Source organism: Meles meles, chromosome 3 (genome assembly GCF_922984935.1).
Source record: "Meles meles chromosome 3, mMelMel3.1 paternal haplotype, whole genome shotgun sequence".
Taxonomy (NCBI): Eukaryota; Metazoa; Chordata; class Mammalia; order Carnivora; family Mustelidae; genus Meles; species Meles meles.
Window position 1 is genome coordinate 176,301,064 of NC_060068.1, and position 12,863 is coordinate 176,313,926.

The 12,863-nt window shown below is 44.3% G+C and overlaps 1 protein-coding gene across 2 annotated transcripts in view; it reads right to left on the bottom strand.

The window, feature by feature from the left end:
- Positions 1-9,069, bottom strand: part of MARCHF6 (membrane associated ring-CH-type finger 6) — an 80,048-nt gene extending 70,979 nt beyond the window's left edge. For both annotated transcript variants that reach the window (XM_045999146.1, XM_045999145.1), the window contains exon 1: positions 8,826-9,069. In XM_045999146.1, the coding sequence (XP_045855102.1) occupies positions 8,826-8,844 (19 nt within the window). In that variant the 5' untranslated portion in view covers positions 8,845-9,069. The remainder of the gene's footprint in view (positions 1-8,825) is intronic.
- Positions 9,070-12,863: the final 3,794 nt, after the last annotated feature.

Consider the following 12,863-nt stretch of genomic DNA (forward strand, 5'->3'; position numbering starts at 1 on the left):
TTTCAAGATGAGACAGGTAGTGATGTTAAGGAATGTAAGCTTTTATAATACACAAGAAACCTGTCAACATTTGGAAGATCTGCATAACTCAATGACTGATTATCTACCAAAACACCAATACATGATGCTACAAAACCATGCATGACTGAAAAACAAACCAATGTATTTTTAAAAATAGCTTCACTGGGGAAGCGCCTCGGTGGCTCAGGTCATGATTTCAGGATCCTGTGATCGAGCCCCACATGGGGTTCCCTGCTCAGCACAGTGTCTGCTTCTCCCTCTCATTCTCCTCTGTATGTTCTTTTTGATTACAGTCATCCTAGTGGTGTGAATCATTTCACTGTGATTTTAATTTGCATGTACCTAACGACCAGTGGTGCTCAGCATCTTTTCATATGCTTATAAACCATATGTATATATTCTCTGGTGAGGTGTCCAAATCTTTGGGCCTCTCTTAAACTGTGTCATTCGTTTTATTAAGTTTTGAAAAAATTTTATATAGTCCAGTAAGTCCTTTATCAGAGAGACATTTTGCAAACATATTCTGTGGCCTGTCTTCATTCTATTAACAGTGTCTTTCAAAGAGCAGAACTTGTGAGTTTTGATGCCATCCAATTTATCAATTTCTTCTTTTAGAGACCATGCTTTTAGTGTTTTATCTAAGAAATCTTAGCCTAACCCAAAATCACAAAGGTTTTCTCTTATATTTTCTTCTAAAAGTTTCACAGTTAAGTTTTTCATTTAGGTCTAACATCTCTCTGAGTTAATTTTGGTATATGGTGAAAGGTATGCCTCAAAGTTCATTTTTTGTCTATGAACAGCTAATTATCCTAGCACCACTGGCTGAAAAACTATGCTTTCTCCACCGAACTGCTTTTGTATCTTAGTCAAAAATCAAGTCCACATATATAAGAGTCTATTTCTGGACTATTCTGCCCCATCAAACCAGTGAATTTTAATTTAAGTTGATTTAATTTTTTTTAAAGATTTTATTTATTTATTTGACAGACAGATCACAAGTAGGCAGAGAGGCAGGCAGAGAGAGAGGGAAGCAGGCTCCCCGCTGAGCAGAGAGCCTGATGCGGGGCTTGATCCCAGGACCCTGAGAGCATGACCCGAGCTGAAGGCAGAGGCTTTAACCCACTGAGCCACCCAGGCGCCCCAGTTGATTCAATTTTTAAAAGGTGATGCATATGCTTTCAGATTAATAGTACTTAAAGAAACTACCACTTTAAAAAAAAGAAAAAGAAGAAGAAGAAAGAAAAAAAAAAAAAAGACCACTTGTCAAATTTTGGCATAGTATCAGAGGACATCAAAAATTACCTAAAAATACAACTCCCATTTTCAAATTATCTGAGTGAAGCCCAATCTTCATACACTTTAACGAAAACATATCACAAGAGTAACTGCAGGGGCAGAGATGGGAATCCAACTGTCTTCTAACAAGTCAGACATAAAGATTTGCAAAAAACTGAAACAATGCTACTTTTCTCCCTAAAGTTTTCATCTTGGAAAATATGTTTATCATAAAGTGATTTTTCCTAACATGTATTGCATTTGAAGTTCTTTTCGGGCGCCTGGATGGCTCAGTCGGTTAAGCGTCTGCTTTCAGCTCAGGTCATGATCCCAGGGTCCTGGCATCAAGTCCTGCATTATGCGCCCCTGCTCTGCAGGGAGTCTGCTTCTCCCTCTACCTCTCTCTCTCTCTCTCTTTCTCTCATGAATAAATAAAATCTTTTAAAAAAAAGTTCTGGGGCACCTGGGTGGCTCAGTGGGTTAAGCCTCTGCCTTCGGCTCAGGTCATGATCTCAGGGTCCTGGGATCGAGCCCCGCACTGGGCTCTCTGCTCAGCAGGGAGCCTTCTTCCCCCTCTCTCTCTGCCTGCTTGTGATCTCTGTCAAATAAATAAACAAAATATTAAAAAATAATAAGTAAAATTAAAAAAGTTTTTTAAAGTTCTGTTTTCATTTCTAATATACTAAAAAGATATCCTCCATATAAACAAAAGTCCTGTGGGCGCCTGGGTGGCTCAGTGGGTTAAAGTCTCTGCCTTATCCGCTCAGGTCGTGGTCCCGGGATCGAGCCCCACGTGGGGCTCTCTGCTCGGCGGGGAGTCCGTTTCCTCCTCTCTCTGCCTACTTGTGATCTCTGTCTGTCAAATGAATAAATAAAATCTTAAAAAAAAAAAAAAAAAGAAGTGCCTCTAAGGAACTTTGAAATGGCTAGGAATGGAGGAAATGAAATTCATGCAAGAAACACAGTTGACACAGGGCCTTAAGTACAGATCAAGTATTCAATATTTGATACATGGAGAAGAAAAAAAAAGCAAGGAATCTCCAAATCTTTTATCTCAAAAGTGCTATAGTAGAACTTTACAGTGAAAATGCTAAATCTGATTGCATGAAAATTATACCTTACTAACCTATCATTAAAAAATACTCAAGTGGGGGTAGGGAAGAGAGAGAGAAAAGTAAGATTAAAATGAAGTTGTTACAAGAAATGAGCATACAGAAAATGTTTCAATATCTTCCAAGCGTTCAAGAACTCACCATGTCTCTTATGTACTGAATTGTGTTGTTTCCACCAGCTCCACCAAAATTCACATATATACCCATATATGTGTGTGTGTGTGTGTGTGTATATATATATATATATATTTTTTTTTTTTTACTTATTACAGAAAGAAGGCACTCAAGCTTAAGTGGGGGGAAGGAGCAAAGGGAGAGGAAGAAGCAGACATGCAGCTCAGCAGGGAGCCCAAGGACCCCAGGCTCAATCCCAGGATTCCTGAGACCCTGGATCATGACCTGAGCCAGAGCCAGACCCTTAACTGACTAAGCCACCCAGACGCCCCACCAAAACTCATACACTGGTGGGGCACCTGGGTGGCTCAGTGGGTTAAGCCTCTGCCTTCAGCTCAGGTCATGATCTCAGGGTCCTGGGATCGAGCCCCACATCAGGCTCTCTGCTCAGCGGGGAGCCTGCTTCCTCCTCTCTCTCTGCCTGCCTCTCTGCTTACTCGTGATCTCTCGATCTCTCTCTCTGTGTCAAATAAATAAATAAATAAATAAAATTTTAAAAAAAAAACGCATACACTGATGTCTTTTTTTTTTTTTTTTAAGATTTTTATTTATTTATTTGACAGAGAGAAATCACAGGAGAGGCAGGCAGAGAGAGAGGAAGGGAAGCAGGCTCTCCGCCAAGCAGAGAGCCCGATGCGGGACTCGATCCCAGGACCCTGAGATCATGACCTGAGCTGAAGGCAGTGGCTTAACCCACTGAGCCACCCAGGCGCCCCTACACTGATGTCTTAATCCCAAGAACCTCAGAATGACTATTTGTAGACAAGATCTTTAAAGACATAATCAAGTCAAAGATAAGGTCATTAGGGTGGGCCTAATTCAACATGAGGTGCCTTTGTATAGAGAGATTAGGACATAGACTTGCAGAGAGAGAAAATCATACAGAGAAACAAGAAGACAAAAATCTGCAACCCCAGGAGAGAAGCCTCAGAAGAAACCAGCTCTGCAGACATCTTGTTCTCAAACTTCTGGCCTCAAGAACTGTGAGAAAGTAACTTTCTATTGTGGAAGCCACCCAGTCTATGCTACTTTGTTATGGCATCCATTACAAATACAATATCCAAAACTGACTTTCTCTTCCCATTCAGAGCTAATGAAACTGCAGTAGAAATCATTTTCAAATCCTCCTCCCTTTATCATCTCATTGATCACTATATTCTATTAATTCTAACCTGATCTGTTGTTTCTTTCTTTTCTTTCCATTTCCAATGCCTGAACTTAGACTCCTGTAATGTATCTTGCCTTGCCTAGTGCAAAAACATTCTAAAATATAATCTGAATTAGTAAATTTTCCCTTGTGGTCTTACTTCCTGTTCTCTTTTTAAGAACTCTTTCCATTTTACCTGTATTACACTAAAAATAAGCAATCTTCATGTCCGTACAGGAGAGGTAAAGTCCAACAAAAATAAGCCTGGTCTGGAAGATAATACCCAGGAAGCCCCACATTAATCACTCAGAGCATTCCAGCCTAGAAGGTATTTAGTTCAACAGTGGAAGAGACATCTTTTGGGATGTCTGCCCTGACCAAGAACGGAGGTAGCCATTTATGACTTTTATTCATTTTCTTTTTATAGAGATGTAACTGACATACAACATTAGTTTCAAATGTATGACACAGATTCAACAGATGTATATATTGTGAAATGATCACCACAACGAGTCTAGTTAAATATATCACACATGCAATTTTTTTCTTGTGGTAAGAACTTTTAAGATCTATTCTCTTAGTAACTTTCAAATATATAAGATAGTACTAACTATAGTTACCATGCTGTATGCTATTATCTCCAAGCCTTATAACTGTGAGTTTGTGCCTTTTGACACGATTTTTATTCTTCCACTTCCACTACCTTCCTCATCACCACCCAGCTACCTGGATCATGGGCAGGCTCCTGACCCAACATGGGCCAATCAGATTCTAGCTACCAGAAATTTGGATTTAAGATTAAGTTGGTCAGGAAAGAGATAGATTCAAGGAAACAGCCGGTAACAGAATAGCCTCCCCTTCTACACTCCCCCGGCCCCATGATCTCTCTGACCTCATATTTTACTTACTCTTCACCCAACTAACTCACTCCATTCACACTGGTCTCCTGGTTATTACTTAAACACTCCCGGCATACTCCCATCTTAAAGATTTCACACTGGCTATTGCCTCTACCTAGAATGCTCTGCCCACAGAGTATGCCTAACTCCCTCTCTTACTTTGCTCCTTCTCCGTGAGGCCTTCCTTTCCTGTCTTTCTTAAAATTGCAGCACCATCCTCCTATCCTGGCACTCCTAGTCCCTACAGATTTACTGTTCTCCACAGCATTTATAATCTTCCAGTTATGCCATACATTTTTTGTCTTCCCTTCCTCCCCTACCAAGCCAAAAGACTGTAAACTCAAAAAAAAAAAAGAGTGTAAACTCAACGAAATAAGGGATTTTGTCTATTCTGTTCCCTGCCTAGCCCAAAAGCATAGAATAGTGCCTGGTCTGTAACAGGGGCTCACTAAGCATTTGTCAAATAAGTGCATGTCTGCTTGGTGGTCATACGCATGCCAAAGGAGTGAAAGGTGATCCGTGGTGAGAAGAATGAAGCAGACATGTCTGAAAGCGGAGATGAAAGACCATGTGGTTCTAGAAAGATGGTAAGTAGCTGTCTGGTTCTGACAACCTCCCATCCGTTTAACTCATCTCTTCCGAATCTATGCCATCTCAGGTTCTGCCATGGTAAATACAGAACATGATCAACTGCACGGCACTTCAACCCAACCTCCCCAGGACGTCTCATAAAGCATAAAGAAGAAGTCTTCTGGTACCCCATAAAAAAATTACTAATGAGATTTTGTATTACGTTTTGCTACAGTGAGGAGTGATTTAGTACATTTTTTTTAAAAAGTCAGGTCTGTATCACTGGACTGAAATGAGAACACTCTACTATGCAAAATGTATTTAATATCTTCATGAGGGTTTCATAAACCAACACTTGCTTCCAACAATTATTCCAACAGTGTGGTGCTTTCCTTCTAAAAAATGAATATCCTTCAGCAAAAGACATTTTTTTTTCCCTGAAACTAAAAAATCTCAGCACACTGCAGGATCAGACTCCTAATCCATAAAATGAGGAAGCTGCATATCTAAGGTATCCTCTGAAGTTTAAAGATTTGATGACAGCTGTTTATATAAACTATCTACACCCATACAAACTACGTACAAACAGTATGAATGATTCATGTATCCTGTGTAATGAAAATGGATTATAAACCTGTTGATTTTACAAAAATAAAATTTAACACACCAAACACATTTTAGAGACCTTTAAAATGTAGCAAACACTTAATACGAAGGGCCAAAATCCACCTGGCAAATAATTTTCTAACTGATTTCAATACTGTTTACTACAAATACAAAATATTCTCAGCATTATAATATCATATATAGTCCTCTAGAGAAAAGCAACATGCTATCTTTAAGAGTGGGAAGAGTTACACTCTACTTGTATGGTTGGTATTTTAATAACATTCTTAGTCTGTTGGCTCAGATTAACATTTAAAAAATAGAAAAGTAAACATTATCAGCGTTTTTAATAGGTAACAATTTTTAAATTTAATTTTCTATACATTTTTTTTAAAGATTTTATTTATTTATTTGACAGACAGAAATCACAAGTAGGCAGAGAGGCAAGCAGAGAGAGAGGAGGAAGCAGGCTCCCTGCTGAGCAGAGAGCCCGATGCGGGGCTCGATCCCAGGACTCTGGGATCATGACCTGAGCCGAAGGCAGAGGCTTTAACCCACTGAGCCACCCAGGCGCCCCTTCTATACATATTTTTATAATTTTCTTCCATTTTTACTAAGTCTCCTACTGAAAAAAAAAAAAAAAAAAAACGCTTCTTTTGCAATCACATAAAAAACCCAACTGCATTTTTTTCAATTTAAAAAATAATCTGTAATGACCAATTTAGCAAACAGAGCAGTTGTTTCCAAGCTAGTCTTCACTTTATCATGAAATCCTCTGTAATTGTTTTTCAAGTTAAGTTTAAATTTAATTTTGAAAATTTCATGTCTTCTGATTTGGAATTTAGCAAAAGTGGGCATGAGAAGTATTAAAATTCACTTTCATTTCATGACTAATAGTTTCATAAAACAAATGCCAAAAAAAAGGTTCTGTCAAAATTTGTAAATGATCCATCTTATAAAGGGAGCAACAAAAATAAGTTATTTTATCTATTTTAACAACAGGGTCTGACAGACCCAAGTCTGAATCTTACCTCTGACCTTGTTCCCTGTGAGTTAGACAAGTCACTAGTAACACCAACCTGCCCTCTCCTCTCCATAAAGAGTGGATACTGCCTACCTTAAAATGTTGAGAGAACTGAATGAGAGGTGTATAAAGTGTTTAGCAAAATAAATGCCATATACACGTGTTCATAGTTATTTCAATAGGAAACGGGGTTCAAGCCAATAAAGAAAAATCATTTGTATCTTACCCTGATTATAATGTTACAAGGAAAAAAATGTTTAAGCATTAGAAGTACACTGCAAATCTTTTTTTCATGAGTCCATATAAACTCTGAGATTCTGCAATTCCTGAGTTTCCACTAACTACAGCACCATAAGTGTGTATGCAAGTACTATGGGTACCCAGGCTCAAAGAATAGAATTTAATGTAATACGCCTGTACACATTGTGATAAATAAATACTTGCCTTACTAGACTGTCATTAAAATGTGAATCCAAAATGACCCGACATCTACGCAGATAGAAATCTACACACCGACCATCTGTCAAAAACAAAGTAATTCCTAACCCCTCAGCAGTTTCACTTTACTATTTTTACCAAGGGAGTCTCCTGCAGCGACTAGCTTTCACTCACTGTGTATAATAAACGCAACTGAAGCATAATGGGAGGAAAACTGTTTATAATCAGAATATCTAGGTTCAAATCTCTTACCAGTGTGTGACACTTGTACGAGCTGTTAAAATAACTAAGCCTGAATTTCCACATCTGTAAAAGATATTACCACCTACCCACTGGCTGGGGCTGCTCTGAAAGATCGAGTGTAAACGCGTGTGAGTGTGCTGTGTAAACCGTCGCACACAAACGTTCTTACGGAAGCCAGACTCATTTAAAAAACAAGAAATTGAGATCTACCAATCCATTACATATACAGACAATATCAAACCTGTATTACTCACTATTGCACACCATGGCAGTATTCCACGATTTTCATCTAAAACCACCCAAATCGAAATCCATTAGGATTGAAAGACATACCCCCCACATAAGCACACCCCAGGCATCAATGCACCTTCACTGATAACCAAACCAGCAAGAAACAGGCTAATTTACTAATTTCCTCTACGGACTCACGAAAGGGCTTTATAGATAGATTCTACAAAGATAAAAGCGCTTTAAAACAGCCTGCCTTCCGTGGACAAGCAAACGCACTGAAATGCTCAACAGATGTTTGTACCTCCGTACTCAGTTCTCGAGGGTTAGCTAGTTCCGAAACGCACGCACTCACAAAACAAAGCACAGAAAACCCTGCCTACCGGGGTCAGCGATTCAACGCAAAATAAACTACCGAAACAAAAGAATTCTCCACAACCTCCCTCCTCCTAATCACTCTCCCACGTTTAGTGAACAAGTTATTTGGGAGCAGGGACGCCGAGAGCAAGGTTCTTCAGTTGGGCTCAGTTCACTGCATTCAGCCGTCACCTGGCGGGGCATTTTTCGCGAAGTTTCAGAGTCAACAAAGAAGTTTTGTTGTCAGGGGGTAGGGCCTGTACCGCAGCAATAGGCGCAACGACAGTAAGAAAGACAAAACCGCGTGGGGGAAGGGCGTGGAATACGCCCCCATACTTCGAGCAGCGACCACAGCGTGTCCCCCGGGGACTGGGGGTTAAAGAGGGGGCGGGGAGGCCAGGCAGGCCCCGATCCCCACGGCCCGAAGCCCCCCGACCCCGGCGGATCCCCGCCCTCCGAGCGCACCGGCGGGAAACGGCGGGGGGCGCCGAGGGGTCACCTTTCGCTCCCCGCTGCGGCCCATCGGCCAGCCGCCCCTCGCGCCCAGCGCGGCGGGCAAACGGCCTCAGGCGCCGGCCCCGCCGCTGTCACCGCGCGCCCCCGCCCCGAGGCGAGGGCCCCCCCGCGCCGAGCCGCCCGGGAGCCCGCCGCCTGCCTCGAGCTCCGCGGCCGGGGCGCGGGCCTGGCCCGAACCCCGGCGCCGGTGCAAGGGCGCGGGCGCCGCCGCTTACCTTCCTCGGCGGTGTCCATCTTGTCTGGGGGGGCGGCGGTGACGCAGCCGCGAGGCTCCCGCGGCCTGGCCGGAGCCTTCCGGCCGGGGCGGGAAGGGAGGGAGGGGGAGGAGGGAGGAGGGAGCGGAGCCGGGCCCGGGCAGGTGCGTGCGCTCAGGTGCGAGAGAGGAAGCGAAAGGAAGGAGAGAGGGGGAGAGGGAAAGGGAGACAGGCTGACAGAAAGCGGACGTGAGAGGGGAGGGGGAGGGGCGGGGAGAGCGGAGCCGACAGGCCTGGGCGGGGCGCCGGGCGGAAGAGGCGGGAGCGCCCAACGACGCGCGCCGTCACTTCCGCCGCTGGCGGGCGCGCGGGCGGGGCGGGGTGGGCAGAACTCCCTGAGCGCGGGTGGGGCTGCGAGCCCCCGGGCTCTGGGCCACCTCGGCGGTGTTGTGGGCGGCGGGGCGGAAACCTGAGCTGGAGCCGAGCTCTGGTGGCATCGAGGACCGCGACTAAGGAGGCGCAGAAGCGGGGTGGGGGGTGGGCGGTGAAGAGCAGCGTGAGCAGGCGCCTGGCGGCGAGCGCGGCGAGGGTCCCGGTCGCCGTGCACGACAGAGGCCGGTCCCTGGGAGGCTTAGGGATTTTCTGGGCGAAAATACGGGCTCTGCGCCCCCTGTTCCCACCGCGAGACGCTAAAGTCCCGCGTGCCTGGAGTGGGCCCCGGAATATGCGTTTTTGTTTGGCACCCGGGTAGTTCAGGTGCACGTTTCGAGGCGGTGTTGAAACAGCCCTGAAATGTAAGAACACGCGCGTTAACGCTGCCAAAATGCGTCCCGGGGAGGCGTCCGCATTTGGTTGGAAGGACTTCAGTAAACCACGGAGGCCGAAGATTGAAACATCCCCCTCTACCTGAAGTCGGTTCGGAGGCGAACAGGATTTGGTGTATTGAATTATGGACGCCTGCCTGGACAGAGCTGACCTGCCTCGGCCTTAGGAGAGGCTGACCTCTGCCTCCATCAGTAGTCCTTTCCTCACCGAAGCTTGACTCTTTCAATGAAGATCTATTTAGAAAATACGGTTTAGAAAGGCCACCATAGAATCGCCTGATTAGATGCAAAGATGTATCTAAACTCCACCCCAAATATTTTAAACAATATGCAGATGATTTGCAGAAATAGGTTCCAGAATGCTAGCAATCCCTTTCCACCTGTGTGACTAAAGGAGTTGGAAAGATCCCTCCTCCAAGCCTCCTAAATCAGAATGAGATTTAGAATACAAATAATGAAACGGAGTCCAAAATCAGCAGCCCTTGAAAACTAATGTCACTGCATTGACTGATATCACTCGTTACCCAAGGTAGGAAGGCAAATTCTTCTTGACACGATAATGGAAACCCACTGATTCCGAGGGCTGAACTTAAGAATTGATCACATTTAAGCTTTTACTTTAAAATGTTGATACTATCTGCCGAGAAACTGAATTTGAAGGAAGCTCATTCCCCAACCCGCATCCCTCCCACCCAACCCCAACATGAGCTCACACCCTTGTAAGGCCTGTGGTGAACACTTCTCCCGGAGCTCAGACCAGGGGCACAGTTCAGGAACACCAAACCCAGTCTCATGTTGTATGGACAGAGGAGAGGGATTCTGTGAGACAGGCTGAGAGTTGCCGAAAGAAGTACTGGTAATGTTTCAGGGCAGGTATCTGAACCTCAGGACGGCAGAGCTGAGGTAGGACTGGAAGGAAATGTGTGTATGTGGTAGGGTAGAGGGCTCCCTCTCATCTCTAAGTGTCTTACTTAGTGATGCTCAAAAACATTACTTGTGCAATTGAGAATTGCCCCAGCGTTTCTCGTTAAGCATTTGGAAGTTAAATATAAGAGTAAGGAACCAACATTTGTTGAGTCCCGCTCTGTGCCAAGCACTGGTCCTCACAACAGCCTTTTAGGATACATAAATCAGTCACACTTCTCTTGGTTGCCATTCACAGGAACCCAGTTAAACTCGCAGGCAATGTTTGGAGGAATGTACTGTTGATCTGAATGAATTGTGGTGGGGTACTGGTCCGGGGGCCCTGAAGGACTACTAGAACCAGAGTCCCTCTCTCTGCCCCCACCACTAAATTCTGCTTCTCTTCTGCATGTGAGTTTCAAGCTGTCAGGCCAGCTTCCTCCACATGGCTGGAGAAAAGGCCACCGGTAGCTTTCAAGGTTGTATCTTCAGCCTCACCATGGATGGGCAGGGGGTGATGATCTCTAGTGCCAAGTTTTTTAACTTGTCCCAGGGAAGGACCGGTAATTGGTCCAGGGAGGTGCCCATCCCTGAACCAAATGATTGTGCTAAAGAGCTAAGATCTGTGAGAACATGGACACTGTCATTGAACTACATTGCGGAGGTGGAGAAAGGAACATATCCCCTGAGAAAGGCGAGGACAAAATAATAGATGCTCATTATATTAGAATCACCGTTTTCAAATGAGAACACCAACATTATATAAAAATATTTTCGGGGGGGTGCCTGGGTGGCTCAGTGTGTTAAAGCCTCTGCCTTCAGCTCAGGTCATGATCCCAGGGTCCTGGGATGGAGCCCCGCATCGGGCTCCCTGCTCAGCGAAAAGCCTGCTTCTCCCTCTCCTACTCCCCCTGCTTGTGTTCCCTCTCTCGCTGTGTCTCTCTGTCAAATAAATTTTTTTTAAAGGTGAAATATAAAAAACATGTTGTTACACGTTTAGAAAAACGGTGAGGAAATTATTGGGCCAAAATCTAAAGACAAGAGGTAAATGGAACGAGGAAGTTCCTTGTGCTCTCCTGAGCAAGGCAAACGAGCTTGTGCTTTGACAGCTTCCAGAAGCAAGAGAAATCATGGAAGCCCAGAACCTGCCCAGCACAAGACTGTGTTAAGGGACCTTCCACCAGGATTCTTCCCAAGGCCCATAGGCCTGTTATCTCGGGAATGGTGAGTCAGAAGTAAATATGGCCCCCTCCAAGACTTCTAGGAAAAGCTGTCTGCTGATGATACCCATGAATCAGGCCTGGCATGGATTGTACCCCAAACTTCTATCACCCCAGTGACCAAATAATCTCCGACAGTGAATTCAGTTCAAAATGATCTGGGATCACTGGGAGCCCCCGGCGCTTGGTAGACGCAGACGTGGATCCCCTCTAGAGGAATGCACTGTTCCCTGGCTGTCTTGCTCTGCTGGGGCTGCCGTGAAGGAATGCACAGAGTGGGTAGCTTAAACTACAGGAATTTATTTTGTCACGTCCTAGAGGCTGGGAGTACAAGGTCAAGATGCCATCAAGGCTGGTTTCTCCCAAGGCCTCTCCCCTTGGCTTGCAGATGGCTGCCTTCTTGCTGCATGCCCTCACATGGTCTTTCTTCTGTGTGTGCATATCCCTGGTGTCTCTTCTTCCTTCTACGAGGACCACTGTCCTACTGGATTAGGCCCCTACCCACATGACCTCATTTAATCTCAATTACCTCCCTGACAGCTCTATCTGCTAATATGGTCATATCAGGAGTGAGGACTTCAAAAATTAATTTTAGGAGGACACAGTTCAGTCCATAGCGCCAGCCCTCAAAGAACCCGAATAAGTTTACAAGGACCATGAGCTACACCAATAAACATAACCAAATGTATGTGTGTGTGTGTTTATATATGTGTGTATACATGTCACAAGATGCCTTGAGCAAGAACTCACATAACAGCAAAACCACCCTACAAAAACTCCAGACATGGAAATTCCTAGACACAGATGATAAAGAAACTACACTTAGGATATTTTTTAAAAGGCGATGAAACAATTTTATTGTAAAATGGTAATTTTATAACATAATGACATCTTTTGCCGCCATTTAAACAAAAACTGAACATTTTCATTGATCAAGAAATAGAGGTATACATAATTTTTGAGGGAGTATGCAAGCAAAATCTTGAGAGAACTCTGCACTTTAGCATGAATGAGGCTGCTCCTGTCCTAGTGCCTACGGAGGTCTGTAGCCTGTGGTCCTTCACTGGTCACTTTTCATTCACCGATGTATCCTCGAAGCCAACATAAGTCTT